Here is a 28,000-nt window from a genome sequence, read left to right as displayed (position 1 = left end):
GAATAAAATAACAAATAAAGTTTATACTCACCTTTCCGAAGGCTTGTCTCTGAATGCCGGCATCGCTTGAGGACCTGCGGTGACGTCACAGTCATGTGACCGCAGGCCCTTCACCGCTCTGTCTCGCGATATGCCGGCAGCCGGGAACCAGCCAGGAAGCAGCGCTGCAGCCACGCCGGGGCCTCGGGGGTGAGTATAGCTTGATTTGTTTTAATTTTTACAGTTCACACTGTATAAATCCATGCTGTTTGCATGGATTTATACAGTGTGACCTAGTTGTCAAGCACTTTCCAAGTGATGCTATCGCCTGGAAAGCGCTTGTCAATCTGCATGCGGAAACGCATGTGAATCCGCATGTGGATCCGCATGTATTCTGCAGGAAAAACGCATGTGTAGCACCCCGAGGACTCGGCTGCTACAGGGGTATTGCACCTCGAACCAGAGGTGCGGTATTCCACTCCCGGGTAAGGATGGAGTGTGGAACGGGGCTCAGTTAGCTGCATACACTACACTCACCCCATTTCCGGGGGACAGATCAACGGTACTTCCACCAGATAGATGTGCAGGTACGACAGCGTCTGTCCCTGGCTGGAGTGGGGAGGGGGGAGGAATATCCCAGTGGTGTAGGAGTAGACAGGGGAGGGACTCTGGGCATAGGTAGGAGCCCATTGGGTGCTGGTGACCTGGGCTCGGGTGTCAGAAGGGAGTATAAAAGGTGGGCACCATGATAGAACGAGGGAGAGGAGCAGAGGAGTGCAGTCTGAGAGAGTTCAGCCAGAGAGGGCTGACAGGGAGCTGTGGCTCAGTCCGGGCCCAGCTCCAGAGCCAGGCCTGAAGCAGAGAGAGAGAGAGAGAAGTAAGAGGAAGAAGAAACATAAACACCAGGAGAGGCCCAGAGACGCAAGAAAAGAGGGAACCCTAAGATCCCACGGAATAACGGGTGAAGGGTTGGCAGAACAGGGTACCGGATCCCAAACTGGTGGAGGCCAATTATCCTTAGCCAGGAACCGGAGGTCGTGGTCAAGTTTTGGCGCGACCCCTCACCATATCCACCAGGAAGGCATACCGTATAGGGTCAGGGAAACCGGGAAAGGCTTCGCCACCAGAAGGCCCGAGGGAGCCGGACAAAGGTGGGTCCCTGGTGGGGACGGCCAGTAGGAAGGAAGAGAGGGGAGCTCTGGACCACGCTCTGGAATTGCCTGGGAGTTGGCCGAGTCCCTGACCTGGTGGACGCAGCATGACTCGGGCGGTCTTGACTGCGCACAAGGGACCTGATAAAGAACTGTGAGTAAAGCATTGAAAACTGCAGCTGTACGTCTCACTGATTCCTTGTCGCATTAGCACTATTAGGACGGGGACTACTATAACATCACTACCATCATCCCCGCTTCGCCTGCTGCCCTGGGGCCATACCCCTCCCGTTGGGGGTTATACTATCCACGCTGCACACCCGTACCACCGGCCTCAGCGGTCTGCCCTGCAGCGGCGGCTTCATAGCCGCAATCAACGGGTGGCGTAGTCGAACAATATAACATCTTATTCTAAGTTCTGCCACTTGGTTTGACACCCTGGGCACGGACCGGGTCACCGCCACGAGGACTACTACCCCTATCAGATCCGGCTCCGGGTATTCCCCGCATGCGCAACGCTGCACAACATGGCCCAGGGGGTGCGTCACATGCACAATCTGCATGCGTTTTTTCTGCCAGGGAGATGCAGAAATACTGCAGACATTTTCTGCTTCATTTCTGCATCGTGGGCACATAGCCTAAAAGCATCCAGTGGCCAAACCTTGAGATCTGCCCCCTTACGTGTGAGGTCAGTAATCTGAGAAAAAAAAACCTAAAGAATTTCCTATAATAGTTGGCGAATCCTACAAAATGTTGCAACACTTTCAGGTCACTAGGTTGGACCCAATCTATTATGGCTTTCACCTTCCCAGGATCCATCGTAAACCCATCAGCCGATAAAATGACCTGGGAATGAAACTTCCTGAACAGAAAAAAAAACATTTCTCAATTGTAACAAACAAAGAATTCTCCCTCAACCTTTCTAATACAACACGGACATGTTCCTGGTGAGAATCCAAATCAGGAGAGAAAATTCTATATCATCAAGGAAAATCACAAGAAATCTCCCAATGTAATCAGAGAAATATCATTCAGAAAGTTGTGAAATCCTGTTGGTGCATTGGAGAATCCAAATGGGAGGACACCTCGTACACGCGCGGCTCCGCTCCGCACGCCTCATACACGCGCGGCTCCGCTCCGTACGCCACGTACATGCGCGGCTCCGCTCCGCACGCCTCGTACACGCACGGCTCCGCACGCCTCGTACATGCGTGGCTCCGCTCCGCACGCCTCGTACACGCGCGGCTCCGCTCCCTACGCCTCGTACACGCGCGGCTCCGCTCCGTACGCCTCGTACACGCGCGGCTCCGCTCCGTACGCCTCGTATACGCGTGGCTCCGCTCCGTACATGCGCGGCTCAGCTCCGTACGCCTCGTACACGCGCGGCTCCGCTCCGTACGCCTCGTACACGCGCGGCTCCGCTCCGTACGCCTCGTACACGCGTGGCTCCGCTTCGTACACGCGCGGCTACGCTCCGTACGCCTCGTACACGCGCGGCTCCGCACGCCTCGTACACGCGTGGCTCCGCTCTGCACGCCTCGTACACGCGCAGCTCCGCACACCTCGTACACGCGCGGCTCCGAACACCTCGTACACGCGCGGCTCCGCTCCCTACGCCTCGTACACGCGTGGCTCCGCACCGTACGCCCCGTACACGCGCGGCTCCGCTTCGTACGCCTCGTACACGCGTGGCTCCGCTCCGTACGCCTTGTACTCGCGCGGCTCAGCTCCGTACACCTCGTACACACGCGGCTCCGCTCCGTACACCTCGTACACACAGGGCTCCGCTCCGTACACCTCGTACACACGCGGCTCCGCTCCGTACACCTCGTTCACACGCGGCTCCGCTCCGTACACCTGGTACACACGGGCAGCTCCTCTCCGTACGCCTCGTACACGCGCGGCTCCGCTCCGTACGCGCGCGGCTCCGCTCCGTACGCCTCGTACACGCGCGGCTCCGCAAGCCTCGTACACGCGAGGCTCCGCTCTGCACGCCTCGTACACGCGCGGCTCCGCTCCGCACGCCTCGTACACGCGCGGCTCCGCACGCCTCGTACACGCGCGGCTCCGCACGCCTCGTACACGCGCGGCTCCGCTCCCTACACCTCGTACACGCGTGGCTCCGCACCGTACGTCCCGTACACGCGCGGCTCCGCTTCGTACGCCTCGTACACGCGCGGCTCCGCTCCGTACGCCTCGTACACGCGTGGCTCCGCTCCGTACGCCTTGTACTCGCGCGGCTCAGCTCCGTACACCTCGTACACACGCGGCTCAGCTCCGTACACCTCGTACACACAGGGCTCCGCTCCGTACACCTCGTACACACGCGGCTCCGCTCCGTACACCTCGTACACACGCGGCTCTGCTCCGTACACCTCGTACACACACGGCTCTGCTCCGTACACCTCGTACACACGCGGTTCTGCTCCGTACACCTCGTACACACACGGCTCTGCTCCGTACACCTCGTACACACGCGGCTCTGCTACATCCACACTGTAAACCCCTCCTGACCCCACACATAACCTTCAGCTCATCCATCACCATGACAACCAGCACAGCAGAGTCCTGCATCCACTGAGGCCCCTGATCATGTGACCCCTGACTCCTCCCCTCCTGTGACCTCATCACAGGTCCTGTGCGCACAGAGCAGCCATATATGTGGTGGTGGCTCTGCAGGTGGAGGTATGTGGAGACCCCATTACTGGGCGCAGGGGGCATTAACCCCTTCAGCACAAAGACTCTTTTGGGGTCTTGTGTTGCCCCTTTATAAGAATCATAAGGTTTTTGTTCTGTTTCCTGTAATAGATACATACGACCCAACTATGGAGGCAGGAAGTGAGGAACCGTATTGTCCTCATAGTACAGGGCCCTTTCTTGGCCCCACGTAGTGTAATGTTCCCATAGTACCGCCATCCCCCCACACAGTATAATCAGAGGTACAGCTAAGGTCTGATGGGACACGTTGTGAGATTTCGACCACCCCCCATCCTGATATATACAGTGGGTACGGAAAGTATTCAGACTCCTTTACATTTTTTCACTCTTTGCTCATTGCAGCTATTTGGTAAATTCTATAACGTTCATTTTTTTTCTCATTAATGTACACTCTGCCCCCCATCTTGACTGAAAAAAATGTAGAAATTTTTGCAAATTTATTAAAAAAGAAAAACTGAAATATCACATGGTCATAAGTATTCAGATCCTTTGCTCAGACACTCATATTTAAGTCACATGCTGTCCATTTCCTTGTGATCCTCCTTGAGATGGTTCTACTCCTTCAATGGAGTCCAAATGTGTTTAATTAAACTGATAGGACTTGATTTGGAAAGGCACACACCTGTCTATATAAGACCCCACAGCTCACAGTGCATGTCAGACCAAATGAGAATCATGAGCTCAAAGGAACTGCCCAAGGAGCCCAGAGACAGAATTGTGGCAAGGCACAGATCTGGCCAAGGTTACAAAAGAATTTCTGCATTACTCAAGGTTCCTAAGAGCACAGTGGCCTCCATAATCCTTAAATGGAAGAAGTTTGGGACCACCAGAAGTCTTCCTAGACCTGGCCGTCCTGCCAAACTGAGCAATCGTGGGAGAAGAGCCTTGGTGAGAGAGGTAAAGAAGAACCCCAAGATCACTGTGGCTGAGCTCCAGAGATGCAGTAGGGAGATGGGAGAAAGTTCCACAAAGTCAACTATCACTGCAGCCCTCCACCAGTCGGGCCTTTATGGCAGAGTGGCCCAACGGAAGCCTCTCCTCAGTGCAAGACATATGAAAGCCCACATAGAGTTTGCTCAAAACACATGAAGTTCTCCCAGACTATGAGAAATAAGATACTCTGGTCTGATGAGATGAAGATAGAACTTTTTGGTGATAATTCTAAGCGGTATGTGTGGAGAAAACCAGGCACTGCTCATCACCTGCCCAATACAATCCCAACAGTGAAACATGGTGGTGGCAGCATCATGCTATGGGGGTGTTTATCAGCTGCAGGGACAGGACGACTGGTTGCAATTGAAAGAAACATGAATGCGGCCAAGTACAGAGATATCCTGGAAAAAAACCTCTTCCAGAGTGCTCTGTACCTCAGACTTGGCAAAAGGTTCACCTTCCAACAAGACAATGACCCTAAGCACACAGCTAAAATAAAAAAGGAGTGGCTTTAGAACAACTCGGTGACCATTCTTGATTGGCCCAGCCACAGCCCTGACCTAAAGCTAATTGAGCATCTCTGGAGAGACCTGAAAATGTCTGTCCACCAACATTCACCTCCAACCTGGAGAGGTTCTGCAAGGAAGAATGGCAGAGGATCCCCAAGTCCAGGTGTGAAAAACTTGTTGCATCATTCCCAAGAAGACTCATGGCTGTACTAGCCCAAAAGGGTGCTTCTACTTAATACTGAGCAAAGGGTCTGAATACTTATGACCATGTGATATTTCAGTTTTTCTTTTTTAATAAATTTGCAAAAATTTCTACATTTCTGTTTTTTTTCAGTCAAGGGAGGTGCAGAGTGTACTTTAACCCTTTAAAAGCCGAGGGCGTACTAATACGTACCTGCACCCTGGGCTTTAAGAGCCAGGTATGTATTAGTACGTCCTGTGGATTTCGCCCGCACACAGGCTGTGCAGGCGCGATCGCCGCCGGGTGTCAGCTGATTGTCACAGCTGACACCCGATGCTATGTGCTGGGAGCTCCCGGCACATTAACCCCCGCAATGCGGCGATCAAAGTCGATCGCACCATTGTGGGGGCAAGTGGAGGTGATCGCCGATACTCACCTCTCCTGCCGGCGTCCAACGTTGTCTGCCGCGGCTTCCAGGATGTTGCTATGACGACCCGATGCTCAGGGGAAATTGCACAACAAATTTTGGCGTCCATTTTTTCCTGTTATCACTGCGAGAAAAAAAAAAAATTGGGTCTAAAGTAACATTTTTGTGAAAAAAGTTAAATGTTAATTTTTTTCTTCCACATTTCAAAAATTCCTGTGAAGCACCTGAAGGGTTAATAAACTTCTTGAATATGGTTTTGAGCACCTTGAGGGGTGCAGTTTTTAGAATGGTGTCACTTTTGGGTATTTTTTGTCATAAAGACTAGAGATGAGCGGTGTTCGACTCAAACTGTTTGCCAATCTCAAATTCGAGCTGTTTTGGGCGGTCTTCGAGCCATTCGACGAACCCGAACGATTTGCAAAAAATTCGGCTGTTCGAGGTTATGTTCGATAACTGTTCGTGCACCAAATTCATAACTGGATTTTTTCATAGTAATACTGTTAATCAATGTTAATAGACAGTTTCAGTGTAGAGTGGGCGGGGGGAGGGGCAGGGGATGGATCTCTGCAGAAATAAAGCCGATCTCCATTTTTTTTTCTTTCCCACATTTACAGTGGCGCGGTGCAGTCTGTCAGCCTATCAGCAGCGCACACAGGCAGCGAAGTGCTTTTTTTTCACACAAGCAAGGGCATGTGTCATTGGCTGTGTATGTCACATGTCCTTGCCCTGTAAGACCAAGCCATTTTCCCCGTCGCCACCATTTTCTCACTGCTGCAGCTGAGTGTTAGACGGCACCACTGCTGCTGTGAGAGCTATACAGTATAACTGTGTGAATTGGGAGCGAATTTGCTGTTAAATAGAGAGAGAGGTTTAGGTAGTAGGGACTAGTTGTAATTGCAGCCCTTTTGAGGGCTAGGTTACAGCAGTTCCTAGCACTTTTTGCCAGGCAGGTCTGTGCCAGTGCTGTGCCAGTGTTTTTCACAGCATTTGGCTAAATGTAGCTAAGCCAATCCTTTTGGGCCTGTAGAAGTGTCTGTTAGTCATTGGAGTAGCCCATCTGAACCAAGCTACACCACCTGTGTATCTAATGACAATTTTTTACTGCATCTAGCCCAGTAAATCTTTTTGGGCCTGTAGCAGTGTCTGTTAGTCATTGGAGTAGCCCATCTGAACCAAGCTACACCACCTGTGTATCTAATAACAATTTTTTACTGCATCTAGCCAAGTAAATCCTTTTGGGCCTGTAGCAGTGTCTGTTAGTCATTGGAGTAGCCCATCTGAACCAAGCTACAAAACCTGTGTATCAAATAACAATTTTTTGCTGCATCTAGCCCAGTAAATCCTTTTGGGCCTGTAGCAGTGTCTGTTAGTCATTGGAGTAGCCCATCTGAACCAAGCTACATCACCTGTGTATCTAATAACAATTATTTACTGCATCTAGCCAAGTAAATCCTTTGGGGCCTGTAGCAGTGTCTGTTAGTCATTGGAGTAGCCCATCTGAACCAAGCTACACCACCTGTGTATCTAATAACAATTTTTTACTGCATCTAGCCCAGTAAATCCTTTTGGACATAGTAGCAGTGTCTCGTAGTCAGCGGAGTAGCCCACCTGTGAAGCAAGCTACACCTCCTGTGTATCTAATGAAATTGTTTTACTGCATCTAACCCAGCCAATCCTTTTGGGCTAGTACCACAGTTTGGCCACTCAGCTCTGCTCGGTTTCCATCCATCGTTTTTTGTGCAAACAACTACAGAGTTGCCAATTAGTTAACCACCAAAATGAGTGGCAAAAGGCCTGCTGCTGGTGGAAAGGGGAATAGGTGTGTTGGAAAGTGAAAAAAAACTTGTGTCCGTGGGGTAGGTGTTAAAGCAACAGTAACATCTGCAGAAGAAAGACCATCTTCCAGCCAAACTAAGATGTCTACTTCTTTTCGTGGACAATGTGAAACGATCCCTTTCTTACGAACACGCCCATCGCTACAAATTCCAGATGAGGCACAAAAACAGCAGGTGCTTCAACGGATATCAAGTGCTCCTTCAAGTGGGCTCTCCTCCACCTCAACTTCAACATCACAAATACTCCAGTCCTCAGAGGTGTCACCCCAATCGAACTTGCTTCCTCACAGCTCCCAAATCTACAGCTGCCCGTCTGAGTATGGGGTAACACAGATGGTTGAGTCTGCAGAGCTGTTTACTCATACTATAGCCTGGGAATCAGAGGTCTGCTCCAGAGCTTCTGTGAATCCAGACGAGGAAATGATCTGCACTGATGCCCAGAATGTTTGAGTCGGATCCAGGCCCAGATGAAGAAGGTTCTGAGCATAATGTAGACCCTCGTTCCCAAACTGTAACTCCTGTTGGTGGAGACAATGAGGGAAATGATGATGAGACTCAGATACCTGATTGGAGTGACAACTTGACTTTTCGGTCAGGGCAGGAAGAGGTTGGCTCTGAGGACGACGGGTGTGAGAACACACAGGGTGATGATGACGAGGTTGGAGATCCCACTTACTGTCAACCCACAGTCAGCCAGTCGATGAGGTCAGCAGAGGAGGTGGAGGAGTATGCTATTGACGATGAGGTTAGGTTGCGCCTTCCTGGACAGAGACGGAGTACTGGAAGCACGTCAACAACTGCATCCTCAACCACAACTCTGCCTCTGACCTCAAGTCGTGGTGGCTCTTCAGATCGCATGAGCTCTAAGCCTTGCATAGCCTGGGCATTTTTTCAGATCGATAAGGATGACCCAACTCATGTTATCTGTAACAGTTGTCACCAAAAGCTAAGTAGAGGCCAAAAAATCCATAGTTTGAGTACTTCATGCATGAACCGTCACATGGATATGAAGCATAAGTTGCAGTGGGAAGCTCACTGTGCTACAATGCGGCCTAGCGAGCCGGGCCAACCACCGTCTGCCCCATCTTGTGCATCTGCGGCCTCTTCATCCTCTGTGACTGGGGGGACAGCAGTCACACATGTGTTTGGACGCAGACCTGCCACCTCTTTACCCGCAACATCCAGTGTGATTGGCAGGTCATCAGTTCATTTGGAAGTGGAAACACCAGCTGGTGTTGAGCCCTCTCCGACATCAAGAGCACCACCTTTGGATCAAGGCAACCTAACATGTCCGCCTGCATCTTCCTCACAGACCGGCAGTTTGCCGGGGACACCCTACTCAACCCCGTCTAATCACAACAGCCAGCCCTCGGTCCCTCATCTGTGGACAAGTAAAAGACCATTTCCTCCTAGCCATGCCAAAGCTAAGAGGTTCAATTTCACCATCTGCAAGCTGTTGGCTACAGAAATACTGCCTTTCCGCCTGGTGGACACAGAGGATTTTCGAGACCTTATGTCCGTCGCAGTGCCCCAGTACCAGATGCCCAGTCGCCACTACTTCTCAAAGAAAGGTGTGCCTGTGCTACACCAGCATGTCGCACACAACATCACGGCTTCTTTGAGAAACTCTGTGTGTGACAGGGTGCATTTCACCACACACTTGGACGAGTAGGCATGGACAGGGGCGTTACATGTCGCTGACTGGGCACTGGGTAACTATGGTGACAGCAGGACAAGGGGCTGCTGTCCAAGTCTTGCCATCCCCACGAGTTGTGCGTCAATTCCTTTTCTCTAGAAGTTCCTCCACTGCTTCTGCCTCCTCAACCTCCTCTCGGTCCTCCACCTGCATCCAAAGCCTATCTGGTAATGCTGCCCGTGTTCTAACTGCGCAGAAGGAATCCTGAACACCTCCTTACTATGCTGGCAGCAGGGCTCAACGGCATCAGGCGGTGTTTACTTTGAAATGTCTGGGAAGTGTGAGTCACACAGCTGAGGAGTTGTGGTCAGCTCTGGAGACCGAGTTTTATGAATGGTTAGCTCCACTGGACATGCAACCAGGGAAGGCCATGTGCGACAATGCTGCAAACCTGGGTGTGGCCCTTCGCCGGGGCAATGTCACACACGTGCCTTGTATGGCTCATGTGTTGAACCTGGTTGTCCAGCAATTTTTAGCCCACTATCCCGGACTAGATGGCCTTCTGCAGAGGGCACGGTCGCTGTGTGCTCACTTCCGCCGTTCGCATCTCGCAGCTCTACAGAAGTCGTTGGGCCTGCCAGTTCACTGGCTGAAATGCAACGTGCCGACGCGGTGGAATTCAACTCTGCACATGTTGCAGCGATTGTGGCAGCACCAGCGATGAAGATGTTTAGTGCTGAGGATGCCATTATCAACATGACTATTCTGGTCATTTACATGCTGGAGAACACGTTAAACAGAATTCGGAGTCAGGTAGTGGGATAAGAGGAGGGGGAGGAAGTAGAGGAGGAGTCGTATGCGGAAGGGATAACATCTCCAAGGTCCAGACGGTCGGCAGCACCAAGGCAACAGGCATGGGAGGGTGGGGGAGAGGGATTAACGAGGGCGCATGGTAGCAGCCAAACTGTTGAGAAAGGTGCAGGAGCTGAGGAAGAAGTAGAGGACGAACTGGCGATGGGCATGGAAGACTCATCAGATGAAGGAGACCTTGATCACATTTCTGTTGTGTGAGGTTGGGGGGAGAGGGTAGAGGAAGGAAGCATGATTCTTACCTCGCCACCAACACAACAAGGACTTGGTCCTCCTGGATGCGCAAGACACATGAGTGCTTTCTTGCTGCAGTACCTGCAATATGACCCTCGGATTGTCAGAATTCGAAGTAATCCCGACTACTGGGTTGCCACACTCTTAGATCCACGGTACAAAAGTAAATTTGCCGAAATAATTCCTGCCATAGAGAGGGATTCACGCATGCAGGAGTATCAGCAGAGGCTGTTACAAAATCTTACATGCCCTTTTCCACAAAACACCAGTGGTGCACGTAGTGAATCTCACAGTTCTAACTTGCCAACCGTGGGACTGTCGAGTCTTCATCACTCAAACCGTAACAGTAACACCGTATCTGCTGGTAACAGCAATTTTGCGGAATCGTTTCACCAATTTTTTTAGACCATCCTTTGCAAGGCCACAGGAGACAAGAAGTCTGACACGTAGTCAACGCCTAGAGAGGATGGTATAGGAGTATCTCCAAGTGAACATCGAAGCCATAACTGTGTCACTGGACCCTTGCTCATTTTGGGCTTCCAATCTGGAAAAATGGCCTGAACTCGCCACTCACGCCTTGGAGATCTTGTCATGCCCCGCAGCCAGCGTTCTCTCTGAACGTGTGTTCAGCGCTGCTGGTGGTGTGCTGTCAGATAAGCGCACGCGGCTGTCCACTGACAATGTAGACAGACTCACGTTCATAAAGATGAACAAATCATGGATCCGCAAGGACTTTTCTACCCCTGTGTCATCCTGTGGAGACTAAAAGCTTGAGGATTTGTGAAAATCACCTCACCAACCATTTTAAGCAACTCTGGGGCAATTGATGCCACTTAAGTGGTGTCTGTGCCACAATTTTTGGAAAAAATGGAGACTCTTTTTGGAGTCCCCTTGCTGTGTTTTACATGACGTTGGCATCGTCAATTCCAGGTGGGTCGGGTCGCCCCCCCCCCCTTTTAACCGTAAGAAACTACATACACTATGGCTTGTGGTAACACAGATGGTTGAGTCTGAAGAGCTGTTTACTCATACTATAGCCTGGGAATCAGAGGTCTGCTCCAAAGCTTCAGTGTCTGCTAGTCAGCGTAGTAGCCCAGCTGTGAAGCAAGCTACACCGTCTGTGTAATCTAATAACAATTTTTTACTGCATCTAACCCAGCCAATCATTTTGGGATAGTAGCAGTGTCTCGTAGTCAGCGGAGTAGCCCATCTGAAGCAAGCTACACCGCCTTTGTATCTAATAACAATTTTTAACTGCATCTAGCCCAGGCAATACTTTGGGCGTAGTAGCAGTGTCTGCTAGTCAGCGGAATAGCCCAGCTGTTTTGCAAGCTACACTGCCTGTAGATCTAATTAAAATTTTTTAACTGCATCTAGCCCAGGCAACACTTTGGGCCTAGTAGCAGTGTCCACTACGTCTTGTAAGGAAAGTGTTCTGAATGGAGCCGCCATTCTACCTAAAGATATTTATTTTTTTAATTTTCTTGTCACGACGTTTGGGTGTTGGTAGGCTGATTTTAGATTTTTAATCCAGCCTTTCTTGATTTTAGAAGGGCATGACATGCCTATATCTGTGTCACCTCCTCATTTTACTCCTCCACCTCTTTTCTTTTCGCATGACTATATGTACTTGTCACTTTTTCATGTGTTAGTTGTGTCTTCTGAGCAGTTTGTCAGCTTTTGGACACCTTTGAAGGTGTTTTCTATGTGTTTCTATGTCTTTTTGTTTGCCTGCCATTGGTTTTAATGGTGTTCGACGAACAGTTCGGCGAACATACCGGTGTTCGACGAACCGAACCCGAACACTACAGGGGTGGCTCAACTCTAATAAAGACCCCTTAAAGTGACTTCAAATGTGTTGTGGTCCCTAAAAAAATGGTTTTGTAAATTTTGTTGGAAAAATGAGAAATCGCTGGTCAACTTTTAACCCTTATAACTCCCTAATTAAAAAAAAATTTTGGTTCCAAAATTGTGCTGATGTAAAGTAGACATGTGGGAAATGTTATTTATTAACTATTTTGTGTGACATATCTCTCTTTCTCTTATTTAAGGGCATAAAAATTAAAATTTTGAAAATTGAAAAATTTTCTAAATTTTTGCCAAATTTCTGTTTTTTTCACAAATAATCGCAAGTGATATCGAAGAAATTTTACCACAATCATGAATTACAATATGTCATGAATAAAAACAGTCTAAGAATCAGGGGGATCCGTTGAAGCATTCCAGAGTTATTGCATCATAAAGTGACAGTGGTCAGAATTGTAAAAATTGGCCTGGTCATTAACGTGCAAACCACTTTGGGTTGTAAAGGGGTTAATGAGAAAAAAAAAGAACTTTTTTGAATTTACCAAATGGCTGCAATGAAACAAAGAGTGAAAAATTTAAAGGGGTCTGAATACTTTCCGTACCCACTGTATATGTATGTCCCTTATCCTTGACCCCAACCTGGTATATGTCCTCCGTTCTGCCTCTGTTCTTTAGTGTACAGAAAAAAATAAACTATTACACTCACCAGGGGCGAACATAGAAGTGATGGGGCCCCATAACAGAAGTATAATGCACTCCCCATAATCCTCCATACAGTATAATGCACAGCCTATAGTCATCCATGTAGTATAATGCACAGCCCATAGTCATCCATGTAGTATAATGCACAGCCCATGGTCCATACATGTAGTGTAATGCACAGCCCATAGTCCATACATGTAGTGTAATGCACAGCCCATAGTCCATATATGTAGTATAATGCACAACCCATACATGTAGCATAATGCACAGCCCATACATGTAGTATAATGCACAGCCCATAGTCCACACATCTAGTATAATGCACAGCCCACAGTCATCCATGTAGTATAATGCACAGCCCATAGTCATACATGTCGTATAATGCACAGCCCACAGTCATCCATGTAGTATAATGCACAGCCCATACTCTTACATGTAGTAGTGTGGCCAAGGGCACCGTGTACTCGCTGATTTAAAAAAAAACAAAAAAAACATTATACTCAGCTTCTCTCCACTCCCTCGCCTCACGGTGTCTTTTTGCTGGAGCTGCCAGCTGACTTCAGCCCCTAATGACGTACATGCCGATGTCAGCTGCTGGCCTCTGATAGGTCAGCAGCGTGTATTGTGGCACTTCAGCGGAATGTCAGTCCGAGAACACACATCCAGCTGAAGCAGGGGTTGGTGTTGGCTGGGCCCGGTCGCAGGAGCGACTGCGGTCATTAAGCCTCTCAATATAATGCTCTCATACATAGGCGGATTATAATGAGGGCAATCCAGGCTCTTCGGCCAGGCCAGCACTGCAGCAGTTAACTTCCCTGTGCTGGCCCGGCCGCGTCACAGCTAGGAGACACAGCCCTGTGCGCGGCTGTGTCTCCTAGCTGTGACGTCACGCAGTGCGCGCCCGGCCTGCACTGCTACTTACCACTGGAGAGGAGCAGGAGCCAGGAGGGCTGGAGCCGAGCCGGGGGATGGTGAGTGTGTGTGTCTGTGTGTGTGTATGTGTGTCTGTCTGTCTGTGTGTGTGTCTGTCTCTGTGTGTGTGTGTGTGTGTGTGTGTGTGTGCAGGCAGATATCATTGTGTGATGTCTGTTTATATGTATTTTTGTGTTTCAAATGTGTTTATGCGTGTATGTATATGTTTGTGTGTGTGTGTGTGCGTGACTGCGTGCGGCCTCCTGCTGAGTATAGATGGCGCCGTGCGGCCTCCTGCTGTCTCTGGGGGGGCGCCCTTGCGGCCTCCCGCCGTGTATAGATGGCTACGTGCGGCCTCCCGCCGTGTATAGATGGCTACGTGCGGCCTCCCGCCGTGTATAGATGGCTACGTGCGGCCTCCCGCCGTGTATAGATGGCTACGTGCGGCTTCCCGCCGTGTATAGATGGCTACGTGCGGCCTCCCGCCGTGTATAGATGGCTACGTGCGGCCTCCCGCCGTGTATAGATGGCTACGTGCGGCCTCCCGCCGTGTATAGATGGCTACGTGCGGCCTCCCGCCGTGTATAGATGGCTACGTGCGGCCTCCCGTCGTGTATAGATGGCTACGTGTGGCCTCCCGCAGTGTATAGATGGGTACGTGCGGCCTCCCGCCGTGTATAGATGGCTATGTGCGGCCTCCTGCTGTGTATAGATGGCTACGTGTGCTCAATATTGAGACATACAATTAATGTAAGGCTATGTGCCCACGATGCAGAAATGCTCCGGATTTTTTTTGAGCATTTCTCTTCTCCCTGGCAGAAAAAACGCATGCGGATTGTACATGCTGATTGTACATGCGTTTTTCCTGCCAGGGACATGCAGATGTGAAGCGTTCTTCACATGCATTTCCGCATGCGGGTTATCAAGCGATTTTAGCATCACTTGGAAAGTGCTTGACAACTTGGTCACACTATATAAATCCATGCAACCGGCATGGATTTATATAGTGTGACCGTAAAGAATGGTAAAACATAAATATACAATTACCTTCTGATAGCCTGCCGACGTCAGCGGTCGCGTGACCCATCACATGACTAAATGACGTCACGGCGGGTCCTTTTCAGACCATCGTGAGCTGCCGGCAAGCCAAGACACATTGGATAAAGACACCGGGGGCCATCAGAAGGTAAGTATGATATTTATTTTTTATTTTATTCTTTTTTTACAGGTTCCATGGTACCCGGGTCCAGAGGACAGTCTCCTCTTCTCCAAACCTGGGTACCATCCGCACATTGAAACGCATGGATTCTGCATGTACAGATGCAGTGATGCGGATTCCATGTGTTCCAATGCACGTCAATGGCAGTGAAAGCGCCGCGCTTCCGCAAAATAATTGGTAGTGCTGCGGATTTTTCCACAGTGATAATCCGCAGCGGAAATTTCCGCAGCATGTGCACAGCACATGTGGATTATCATTGGGGAACATGGCAGACCTTCTACCAAGCGTTTTTTAAGCATTTCTGCAGCGGAATTGCCGCTGCGGAAATGCTTGAAAAGCGCGTAGTGGGCACACAGCCTAAAAAAATTATTATAATTAATATTGTGCCAAATTAATTTCACGTGAACTATCACATGATCTATCACAGGGGATCATGTGACATGTCACGTGATACATCAGGTGTGTGTGTGTGGGAGGGCGGGGGCCAGCGCCTTCTAAACTGCCCGGGGCCCTTGCTACTCTTAATCCACCCCTGCTCTCATAGTACCTCTATTTCCCCACACCGTATAATGTTCTCACAGTACCGCCATCTTCCCACATACAGTATAATGTACCCACAGTGCCGCAATCTTCCCACATACAGTATAATGTTGTCACAGTCCCTCCAACCCCCCATATACAATAATAATATTCCCATAATACCACCATCCCCCCCACATACAATATAATGATCCCACAGTACCACCATCCCCCCACATACAATATAATGATCCACAGTGCCGCCATCCCTTAATTTTATTTTATGTTTTTACACTTGGTTTTCTTTTTTTTAGTGTTTTTCATGTAATATATGGAAGCCAACATAAAAATGCTAAAAGAAACATAATATCCAGGAAAAAAAACACTGTACAAGGAGACATTAGCATCAAATAACTCCTGTCTTGGTGTTCTTACAAACAAGCTCTTATAAATGAGATGTAACGTGATAAAAGATTACAACCTGGGAAAGACGGGAAACATTCATCCAGACAGCCGGTGATGATGTAGTTAGTGACGGACTCTGGCCAAATTTGTTTCTAGAGCCGTATTAGAAGATGAAGATCTCATCCTCATCATGAAGTTGTTATTTCTCATGCCATGTGTAATGTACAGTGGTGGCTAAAAGTATTGGCACCCCTGCAATTCTGTCAGATAATACTCAGTTTCTTCCTGAAAATGATTGCAATCACAAATTCTTTGGCATTATTATCTTCATTTAATTTGTCTTCAATGAAAAAAACACAAAAAGAATTGTCCTAAAGCCAAATTGGATACAATTCCACACCAAACCTAACAAAAGGGGGTGGACAAAAGTATTGGCACTGTTTGAAAAATCATGTGATGCTTCTCTAATTTGTGTAATTAACAGCACCTGTAACTTACCTGTGGCATCTAACAGGTGTTGGCAATAACTAAATCACACTTGCAGCCAGTTAACATGGATTAAAGTTGACTCAACCTCTGTCCTGTGTCCTTGTGTGTATCACATTGAGCATGGAGAAAAGAAAGAAGACCAAAGAACTGTCTGAGGACTTGAGAAACCAAATTGTGAGGAAGCATGAGCAATCTCAAGGCTACAAGTCCATCTCCAAAGACCTGAATGTTCCTGTGTCTTCCGACTAAAGAACCTCGACTAACATCCAAACAAGTTCAAGCTGCCCTGCAGTCCGAGGGTACAACAGTGTCAACCCGTACTATCCGTCGGCGTCTGAATGAAAAGAGACTGTATGGTAGGATACCCAGGAAGACCCCACTTCTTACCCCGAGACATAAAAAAGCCAGGCTGGAGTTTGCCAAAACTTACCTGAGAAAGCCTAAAACGTTTTGGAAGAATGTTCTCTGGTCAGATGAGACAAAAGTAGAGCTTTTTGGCAAAAAGCATCAACATAGAGTGTACAGGAAAAAAAAAGAGGCATTCAAAGAAAAGAACACGGTCCCTACAGTCAAACATGGCGGAGGTTCCCTGATGTTTTGGGGTTGCTTTGCTGCCTCTGGCAATGGACTGCTTGACAGTGTGCATGGCATAATGAAGTCTGAAGACTACCAACAAATTTTGCAGCATAATGTAGGGCCCAGTGTGAGAAAGCTGGGTCTCCCTCAGAGGTCATGGGTCTTCCAGCAGGACAATGACCCAAAACACACTTCCAAAAGCACTATAAAATGGTTTGAGAGAAAGCACTGGAGACTTCTAAGGTGGCCAGCAATGAGTCCAGACCTGAATCCCATAGAACACCTGTGGAGAGATCTCAAAATGGCAGTTTGGAGAAGGCACCCTTCAAATATCAGGGACCTGGAGCAGTTTGCCAAAGAAGAATGGCCTACAATTCCAGCAGAGCATTGTAAGAAATTCATTGATGGTTACTGGAAACGGTTGTTCGCAGTTATTTTGGCTAAAGGTTGTGCAGCCAAGTATTAGGCTGAGGGTGCCAATACTTTTGTCTGGTCCATTTTTGGAGTTTTGTGTGAAATGATCAATGATTTGATTTTTACTTCATTCTCTTTTGTGTTTTTCCCTTGCAAGCAAATTAAATGAAGATAATAATACCAAAGAATTTGTGATTGCAATCATTTTCAGGAAGAAACTGAGTATTATCTGACAGAATTGCAGGGGTGCCAATACTTTTGGCCACCACTGTATATGACGAGAATTAGCTTTCTGGAAGATGAGTCTATAAGAAATGTATTCAGCTGCAGACTCCGAGGAACAAACTGCTTGTTGTCTGTGGCCTAAAATATATAGGTTTTATTAGTATGTCAGGGACAAAAGCAGAATGTTGTAAAATAATAAAAATACCATTGCTGATTGGGTTTCTGGGTGATTCTTACTGAAGCAGTGGCCAACTTAGTCAGTGATTGGAAGTATGGAGGAGATGTCTAAGTCAGCCAATCAACTTATATTCCACTCCATAAAAGATTAGAGAATACAACACCTACACATTCTATCTTCTGATATATTTCCCTTATTGTCTCCAGTAATTGTATTAATACACAGAATTCTTTACGATGTTCCATCGGCTCATCTTCTCCTCATTCAGGTCTCTACAATATCGGATCCTCTCAGTGAAGATATTCTATATTAAGAGAATTTTTCTGAATCACCTATCAAGGATGGATATGGACAGAGACAAGATGGCGGAGCGGATATTACACCTCACCCTAGAGATCCTCTTCCGGCTTACTGGAGAGGTGAGAGATTCTGATGACGTCACATTACATCATTATTATCTATGGGAATAACAGATGGACAGAACTGGAGAGGTGAGGACTCTGGAAATGTCTGGAGGGAGATTTATTAATGTGTCTCTCCATAACCAGGATTACACAGTAGTGAAGAAGACCTCTAGTGATCGCTATAAGGACCCTGTGTCTGAGGGATGGGGAAGACCCCTGAGCTCAATCACAGGGCCCCCACGTCACCCCCTGATACATGAGGACATCAATGACCAGAAGATCCTAGAACTCGCCTACAAGATGATTGAGCTGCTGACTGGAGAGGTGACACTGCTGGGAATGCTGGGACATTATACAGTAACACTATGAAGGGATCGGGGGGGTGACGATATCATTGTATGTGTCAGGTTCCTATAAGGTGTCAGGATGTCGCTGTCTATTTCTCCATGGAGGAGTGGGAGTATTTAGAAGGACACAAAGATCTGTACAAGGACGTCATGATGGAGGTTCCCCAGCCCCTCACATCTCCAGGTAATAGACAGGACTAAATACACACAGCCAATAATTATCTTATCTAATTATGTGTAAAAAATTAATTCAGTCCCTGTATGTTTCCTCCAGATATATCCAGTAAGAGGACAACACCAGAGAGATGTCCCCGTCCTCTTCTTCCACAGGACTGTAAACAAGAAGATCCCAATGTTCCTCAGGATCATCAGGTAGATGGAGAGGTGTCATGAGATCTCCCCTATGATGTGTAGACGGCTGTAAAGGTCTTGTGCTCAGTCTTGTTTTATCCACCAGTATTATATGTTTTATATTTGTGTAATGAGAATGGTGGAGATGGCAGGATTAGAGCTGATCATAGATGGGACTTCTCCATCTGTCTGTGAGTTTTACAATATTTGTTTCAGGGTGAAGATCTGACTCATATTAATACTACAGAGACATATGTGAGGGGTGATGAGCGGTGTAAAGAGGAGATTCCTACATATGACTACCCAGGTGAGTAGTGACCACTAAATGCAGAGAAGTCACAGATTCTTCTCAGTCCCCGTCTGTGGCTGTTTTATCGGTGGTGTAGTCCGGCCGTTTCACAATCGTGTGACCACCATTTTACTTCTAGATCACAACATTTTAGTCCATCCAAAAATGTTCACATTACTTTGTGTAATTGTAAAAGACCTTTTCTGTAGAACTTACAACCTGGAGGATCCACCTACCCCCTGGGATTAGGAGACGCTGACCGTTACCTGCCCAGATCTGTAAACTACAAAGCCAAATGGCAGCGTACGTAGAATGTGCTGACAAAAATCACTTGAAGAAAAATTATAATGGACCTCTTAGAGAAAGCGGAGGGTAATGATGGTGTTGGCTTCCTAGATCCCTGATATCTTATTGGATGAATCTACCTTCTCTCCCTTCTGTGCTGCTGAATGTCCTCATATGGTCCCTACAAGACCAGGTCCAGTCTTTCTGGCCAAACTTCACTTTTATTATCGACAACATTAAATGTGCAGTGAGGGCCAAGTGTGAATTTCTGTACAATAGCAACAGACCTTCCCTTTATTCTGACTTTTCAGTTTCTTATCAAACCAACTAACTTCAAATAGTATTGCGATAAACTACATAAAAAACATTACACCTGTGCCATGATATATCTCTAAGCTGTGCGTGGCTGACGGCTGTAATATACATTTATTCACGCCTGCAGGAGATGTGTTGGCATGGCTCCAGCCCTGGTTTCATGGATTCACTTCACGCCATAAATTCCATTATGTTTTCAGTCCTAAAGAATTCAGATTACTGCACAATCTCTCCTGAAATGGGGGCACTAATACTTTCTCTACTCCTCTGCTCAGGACTCATAGTAGCTCCAATGGTCCACCATAAATGAGTGCAATTCCGGTTTAGATCTGAAGTTCTCTCCCCTGATAAATACGTTGTTGTTAGGGATGTAACATATCTTTTATTCTGTATTTTTTTCCAGGTTCATTTTGTATGATAGCTTTAATGTGGTGGGATTGGCCTCTGTAACTCCCTGGTAGTCTTTAAAAGAAGGTCTCCATTACGTCTTCTCAATACCCGAGGGCTAAATTTAAGACACCTCGGCTCTGCACTATTATAAAAAGTTCTCCTTCAATGTCTAATATTTCTTCTTGAAACTCGTTGGCCATTATCATAGTTTAGATTGCCAAGAGCCACCAAGCCCCATACTCTAATTACCGAGAGGTTTCACCACTAGTTACTCATTTTTTACTGATGGAGACTGTTGAGTTTGATCATTTCAGTAGATGTGTTATTGTCTATACTCATAGTTTTTGACTACAGTAGTTAGTGCCCAAAATACTCTGATTTAACCCCTTCCTGCAGTTTTGTGTTCCTAATCAGGCCCCATTTTTTAAATCTGACGTGTGTCACTTTATATGGTGATAACTTTGGAAATCTTCACAAATGATAATAGGAAACAAATGGACCTTACAGATTATTTTCCAACTTCTCTTGAATCCGACAATCCCCTATATACGGTTGTACACTACTGTCTGGGCACAAGGCAGGTTAAGAAGGGAAGGAGCGCCATTTAGCTATTTGAATGCAGATCTTGCTGGAATAGTTTGCGGACACAATGTATTGGGGGCACTGTTCATGGTCACCTGGCAACGCAAAAGATGGCCACCACGAACAGGCTTGGCTCTATCTACTCCAGATCCCAGGGATTGCCTTGCTCATCACCCTTTAACGTCAAGAAGAATAGTCAGGTAGCCGGGTCAGAACCAGGAGGGCAGAGAAAATGCAAAATCAGAAGACACCAGTAGTCAGTAAACGGGCCGATGTCACAACTGGAAACAAATACACAAGCCGGGAGCTGAGCACAGAGGACTGAACCAGAGGAGAACAAGGCTGTATCTGGCAGCCCCCGGCAATATGCTTCCAGCTTTAGTAGGGTGCGGTGCTCTCCAAATGGCTGAAGCAGGGAGCAGATTACTCCAGCTGGACAGCACACACACCCATACTGCCAAACTGGAGGGTACTACTGGTCCCAGCAACCCTAATCTTAGTGGCTGGACAGAACCTGCGCTGCCCAGAGCTTCTGGTTCTGACGTCTCCTCCATCACCAGCGCCGCCTGCAGAATGAATAAGACGCTTCCTGGTGACAGAAGCAGATGTCTCAGGAGCAGATCCCACAGGAGATGGGACATACCATTTGCGGAAGCCCTAATATAACAAAATGGTAGAAAACCAGAGCAGTAGAAATCCTCATAAAGTGACTCCATTTTGGAAATTATAACCCTCAGTGAATTAATCTATAGACGTAGCGATTATTTTGATTCCACAGGCACTTTCCAGAAATTAGCACCCAGTGGATGTTAGAGAGTGAAAATTGCACATTTGCCATTTCATTACCCAACACATAGTGCCCAGATTGTGCTCCAGGAGACACACACCGTAAATTAAGTGGGTTCTTCTCACTATAGTAATGCCAAATACATGGATGCTAAATGTGTTTTGGGCACACTGCAAGGCTCAGAAGTGAGGGGGAGATCTGACTTTGGGAGAGCGGATATTGCTGGATTGGTTTATGGAAGTGACGCGCCCCCTGGGCCGTAGGCTACTAGGTAGCCATCCTGGTCGATGCTGGGAGAGGTCACGGTGGTGGTGACCCGGTCCGTGACCCAGGGTGGTCAATTAAAGGGGAAAAGTAAAAGGGGAATAAAGTTTTTAGAGATAATGTTCGTGACGCCACCTGTGGTATGCGGCTATATGGAGCCGCCGCTGCGGTGCAGATCCTCTGGAGCTGATGGTGACGCAGCAGAGTTGGTTCAGCTCTCCACAGGCAGAGCTTAGCTCCAGGGCAGTAGATGGGGATTTTATGAGGTAGATGTTTGTTGGTGCAGTGTAGTGCAGGGCTGGTGATGGCGCAGCAATTATTCAAGGACACAGTGGGGTGCAGTCTTCAGATTTTACTCACAGTTGTTAAGTTCCTCAGGTTGCACTTTCCGGATTATAACCGCCCATACCGTCCTGTGTCCTCCGGGGTAGTGATCCAGCAAACTCTCAGGTATTTCAGGATAACTTGCACGGGACCCCGTTCTATGTACCTTTCCCGGTTGTCTCACTGCTCTGGCTCTCACCCTCCCGCCCTGCGCCTCACAATCAGTGTCCCAAGCCAGTAGCCTCGGGTCTTGTCGGGCGACGTGCAATCCCCTGGACCCTATGTGGCCACCTTTTCGGCGATGTAATTGTGGTTGTTGGCTGCAGCACCTTGAAAATGCAGCAGCCTCCGGTTATCTAGCTGAGCCTGGTTGTTCTCTACTAGTTTAGGGGCCAGTCCCCTCTCTGCGGCCTGATCCCTCCACGTCCGTGTAGATTCGGGTGCACAGGTGGCATCCGCACTCTCCGTGCCCCTGGGATCCCCTCACTTCCTCTTGGAGCCCTCCTCACCGCTCCTCTCTTCTCTTCAGTCTCTCCTCCTGGGCCTCTCAGACTGGGCCCTGTTCCTTTCTCCACTCCTCTGACCTGAGCTCCTGCTCCCAACTCTCTCTCCTCTGAACTGGACTGACTGAACTCCTAGATGGTTCCCCTACTTCTTATACTCCTTCTGTCGGTGCTCCCTTGATCTACTTCCTCTTCCCATACCCACTACATGGTTCCACCCTCCAGCTAGGGACCAGGGACTGTGCTCTCCCTTAGGAGCAATCTCGCCCTTCCCTACTGAAGTGGAGTGTATTGGATGCGTGTGTGTGGGTCCCGGGTAGTACTCCCACCTTACCTGAGAGTGGGGTACCAGACCTCTGGGTGAGATTCAGTACCTCTGTGGCAACTGAACCCGCAGGGGCGCCACAGAAGCCATGTTGATTCTCAAGACCCTTTGAGAATCTAATAATGTGGAATTTTTATTGGTATCATTTTTGCCTACTGTAAGAGGGCCGCCGGACATGTCCTTGAGGGAAGATATGTGTCGCTGAAGTTGGCAGCTTCAGTGATGTGAAACCGGGAAAGCATGCTCCAGCACACATAGTGCTGATAGTTTTAATAGGGCGTATCAGGGCCTTTTTTTTCGAGCAGTCATAAGAGATGGGGGGATTGGCTGCTCACATATCCCCGCCCCAGGGCGTGTGTATAAAATGGAGACCAAGTGTCTCATTTAGTGTCTGTGGCTGGAGGTGTGGAGACCTCCAGAGTGTTTGAGGGTAAAAAGACACTGATTGTGAGCGGGTGAATCCGCCATATTGGATGGACTGTTTCCTTTCTGTTTTGTTACACTGTGCTGAACAAGGTTTTCTTTTGTTTACTTCTGGAAGTGCGGTTTATGCAGCATAATAAACCTGCCTTGGACATTTTTAAAGAGACAGTACAGTGTCCCGTGCCTACCTCTAACGTGGCTAAGTGAGTACCGAACCCTACACTACATAACATTGTTTGATGGCTTCTTATTCCATATTTTGAAGGCAGAATGAACAAACAGTTGGACACCACGCTCTACTGGTTCATCCTATGAGGTTTTCTATTAGACTGTGAACTGTCATTCTGTCAATAACTTCCCAGTTCTACAGACATTTTAAGTACAATTAACACAAGAATCCCACTGAAAAATAAATAAAGATTGCATACCACTTCTAAATCAATGTAAACACACACATCCCTGGGCTACATGCTAATCCAGGAAAATGAAGAGCTATATGCTCAGGTTTAAAAATCAATTTTATTAGACACAAATCTAAAAAATAGAGAAATATTTAAACTTGAGCATATATCTATTCATTTCCCTGGATTAGCATGTAGCCCAGGGATGTTTGTGTTTAGACATTTTAAGTAGAAATGTTCAAAAATATAAATTTCAAAGACATTTTATTCAAAATTAAAAATTGTTTTTTTTCTTGGCAGATGACTGTACCAGGAGATCAGAGGGACAGGAGATTTTTAAATCTGACGATCTTGAGATCCCACAGGATACAATTGAATTGAATGCCATTACTCTAGATATACCATCATCCATTCTCAGCAAAGATCTGTCATCTGATCCTATGAAACAGGTCCTGTCTTATGATTCATTACCGACTACTAAGGAAAATCAAAATAAAATAAGCACTAAAAAACGAACTGCTCCTAAAGCAAAGAAATCATTTTCACTTTCAGAAAATGGAAATAGTTTTACCCTCGAAAAGTCTATTCTAAAACATCAAAAAATACACACAGCGGACAATAGATTGTTTTGTTCCAAATGTGGAAAATGTTTTAACCAGAAATCAGTTTTTGTTAATCACCAGAGATCCCACACAGGGGAGAAGTCTTTTTCATGTTCAGAATGTGGGAAATGTTTTAACCAGAAATCAGCTTTGGTTAAGCACCACAGAACCCACACAGGGAAGAAGCCTTTTTCATGTTCAGAATGTGGGAAATGTTTTAACCAGAAAGCATATCTAAATAACCACCAGAGAACCCACACAGGGGAGAAGCCCTTTTCCTGTTCAGAATGTGGGAAATGTTTTAACCAGAAATCAACTTTGGTTAAGCACCACAGAACCCACACAGGGGAGAAGCCTTTTTCATGTTCAGAATGTGGGAAATGTTTTAACCAGAAAGCGTGTCTAAATAACCACCAGAGAACCCACACAGGGGAGAAGCCCTTTTCCTGTTCAGAATGTGGGAAATGTTTTAACCAGAAATCAGCTTTGGTTAAGCACCACAGAACCCACACAGGGAAGAAGCCTTTTTCATGTTCAGAATGTGGGAAATGTTTTAGCCAGAAAGCATATCTAAATAACCACCAGAGAACCCACACAGGGGAGAAACCTTTTTCATGTTCAGAATGTGGGAAATGTTTTAACCAGAAAGCGTATCTAAATAACCACCAGAGAACCCACACAGGGGAGAAGCCCTTTTCCTGTTCAGAATGTGGGAAATGTTTTAACCTAAAATCTGCTTTGGTTAAGCACCACAGAACCCACACAGGGAAAAAGCCTTTTTCATGTTCAGAATGTGGGAAATGTTTTAACCAGAAAGCATATCTCAATAACCACCAGAGAACCCACACAGGGGAGAAGCCCTTTTCCTGTTCAGAATGTGGGAAATTTTTTAACCAGAAATCAACTTTGGTTAAGCACCACAGAACCCACATAGGGGAGAAGCCATTTTCATGTTCAGAATGTGGAAAATGTTTTAACCGGAAAGCGCATCTTGATAGCCACCAGAGAACCCACACAGGGGAGAAGCCCTTTTCCTGTTCAGAATGTGGGAAATGTTTTAATCGTAAAATGATTCTTGATAATCACAAGAGAATTCACACAGGGGAGAAGCCTTTTTCTTGCTCAGAATGTGGGAAATGTTTTAATCGTAAAATGAATCTTGATAGTCACAAGAGAATTCACACAGGGGAGAAGCCTTTTTCTTGTTCAGAATGTGGGAAATGTTTTAATCGTAAAATGATTCTTGAAAGTCACAAGCGAACCCACACAGGGGAGAAACCCTTTTCCTGTTCAGAATGTGGGAAATGTTTTAATCGTAAAATGATTCGTGATAGTCACAAGAGAACTCACACAGGGGAGAAGCCTTTTCCTGTTCAGAATGTGGAAAATGTTTTAACCAAAAATCAGCTTTGATTAAGCACCAGAGAACCCACACAGGGGAGAAGCATTTTTCATGTTCAGAATGTGGGAAATGTTTTAACCAAAAACCAGCTTTGATTAAGCACCAGAGAACCCACACAGGGGAGAAGCCTTTTTCCTATTCTATTTTTTTTTAATCCAATAAATTTTTATTGACATTTTTTCATTTTTTTTTTTTTTACAAAACAAGAAACCAGTACATACAATAATAAAATAACATACCATAGGATGACATACATGCATCTCTCCTATATATCCTCTCAGCTCGCCCATTACCGTCTGATAACTTGCAGTTACTATATCTTACAATTAACATTCCACATTCTTGAAATCTCTTATATAACCACAATATTGTAATAAACATTATAATCCTATACACATATAGGTGTGCTATATTACCCATACCACAAGTTAAGGAATTCTAATACACATTACAATGAAACATTAGACCTCGCCAATACCCCCCTCCCCCATAAGTCATTGTCTCTCCTACAATAACCCCCTTGATGTCATTCCAGGTGTATCCAACCATAAGCCCCATATTTTCTCTAATTTATTCATTGAGTTTTGTTTTTTGCATACCCCTTTTTCTAATCTGATAGTGTTATTTATCCTATTTTTGAGTTCACTAATTTCTAGAGGTGAGGGGTTAATCCATTTGGATGCAATATGTTTCCTAGCTTGAAATAAACTATGTGAAATCCCTATGGAAATTGGATCAAATTCCATATCATTTTCCAATATACTTAATAGGCATTTTTTGGGTCTGGTTCAATATATATTTTATATACCCTCTTTATATTAGACAAAACTCCTTTCCAGTATTTACCGTATTTTTCGGACTATAAGACGCACCTTTTTCCTCCAAAAGTTTGGAGGAAAATGGGGGGTGCGTCTTATAGTCCGAATGTTGCTGGGGGGGGTATATATATATATATATAATACTGTGCTGGGGGGAGCAGTCGTGGCGGAGGAGTGGGGCACAGGAGGCAGCAGCCGCCTGCTGCAGCCTGCACGGTCCCCACTGCTGAAGAAAATGAAAATTCACTGCTCCCCACGCCCATAGGCGTGGGGAGCACTGAATATTCATGCTCCTTAATAGCTGCACACAGTGTATCAACAACTCAGTGTCTATTCCCCTTTTTTCTCTCTTTCCAAAGTTTTTTTCTATTTTAAGGGTCCAGATCTTATTATATGACACCACGAGTGGGTTATAAACTTTTCCCCTGTTTTTTTTTTGGGCAATTTTTTCTCTTTTGATATAATGATTCTTAGGCTCCCTATGGAGTATTTTCGGGTAAACCATATATACTTACACCTTTGCTTTTGATGAGGCTTGATCATCACGCTGCATTGTACTATATCATTGAATATTGTATTACATTGTGTTTATAGTAGAGATTATCCTCCACATGCTCTAATGAAATGATTTATTGTCCGTCTTTCCTGTATGATGTTTTTGAATTCTACCCTTTCCCTTATTTTTTATACACATAATGTTTCTGTACATATATTTTGTTTTTTTGTATGCATTAGAGTCTGATGAAGGTCGTGGCTGAACGACCGAAACATCACATGTTGTGGATTGCATTTTTCATGAATCTCTAAAGGAACTTTAATTATTTGATTAATAATTATATTTCATACTACTGAATGAGTGCCGGATTCTATATTCACAGTGTATCAGCAGCGCGGCTGCTGCTGCTGCTGAGCGATCGCGTGTGCCCGCTATTAAAGGGCATGAATATTCACCCCCTCTCCACGCCCATGATGGAAGGAGGTTTGCACTCAAAATCTCACGATACATGGTCCCATTCATTCTTTCATGTACACGGATCAGTCGTCCTTGTCCCTTGGCAGAGAAACAGCTCCAAAGCATGATGTTGCCACCCCCATTCTTCACAGTAGGTATAGTGTTCTTTGGATGCAACTCGGCAATCTTTCTCCTCCAAATAAGACGAGTTGTGTTTTTACCAAACAGTTCTACTTTGGTTGCATCTGACCATATGACATTCTCCCAATACTCTTCTGAATCATCCAAATGCTCTCTAGCAAACGTTAGAGGGGCCCG

The 28,000-nt window shown here is 46.6% G+C and overlaps 1 protein-coding gene across 1 annotated transcript; it reads left to right on the top strand.

Annotated features, from left to right (window-relative positions):
- The first annotated feature begins 20 nt into the window (after positions 1-20).
- LOC141201452 (uncharacterized) lies at positions 21-27,503 on the top strand. Its single transcript, XM_073663442.1, has 7 exons — positions 21-189; positions 18,187-18,337; positions 18,467-18,646; positions 18,730-18,853; positions 18,944-19,041; positions 19,237-19,327; positions 24,209-27,503. The coding sequence occupies exons 1-7, from the start codon at positions 131-133 to the stop codon at positions 25,921-25,923; spliced, it is 2,418 nt and encodes an 805-aa protein (XP_073519543.1). The 5' UTR covers positions 21-130; the 3' UTR covers positions 25,924-27,503.
- Positions 27,504-28,000: the final 497 nt, after the last annotated feature.

Source organism: Phyllobates terribilis, unplaced genomic scaffold, assembly GCF_046119375.1.
Source record: "Phyllobates terribilis strain yellow unplaced genomic scaffold, ASM4611937v1 Scaffold_116__1_contigs__length_5312468, whole genome shotgun sequence".
Taxonomy (NCBI): domain Eukaryota; kingdom Metazoa; phylum Chordata; class Amphibia; order Anura; family Dendrobatidae; genus Phyllobates; species Phyllobates terribilis.
This window is presented reverse-complemented; position numbering and strand designations above follow the sequence as displayed.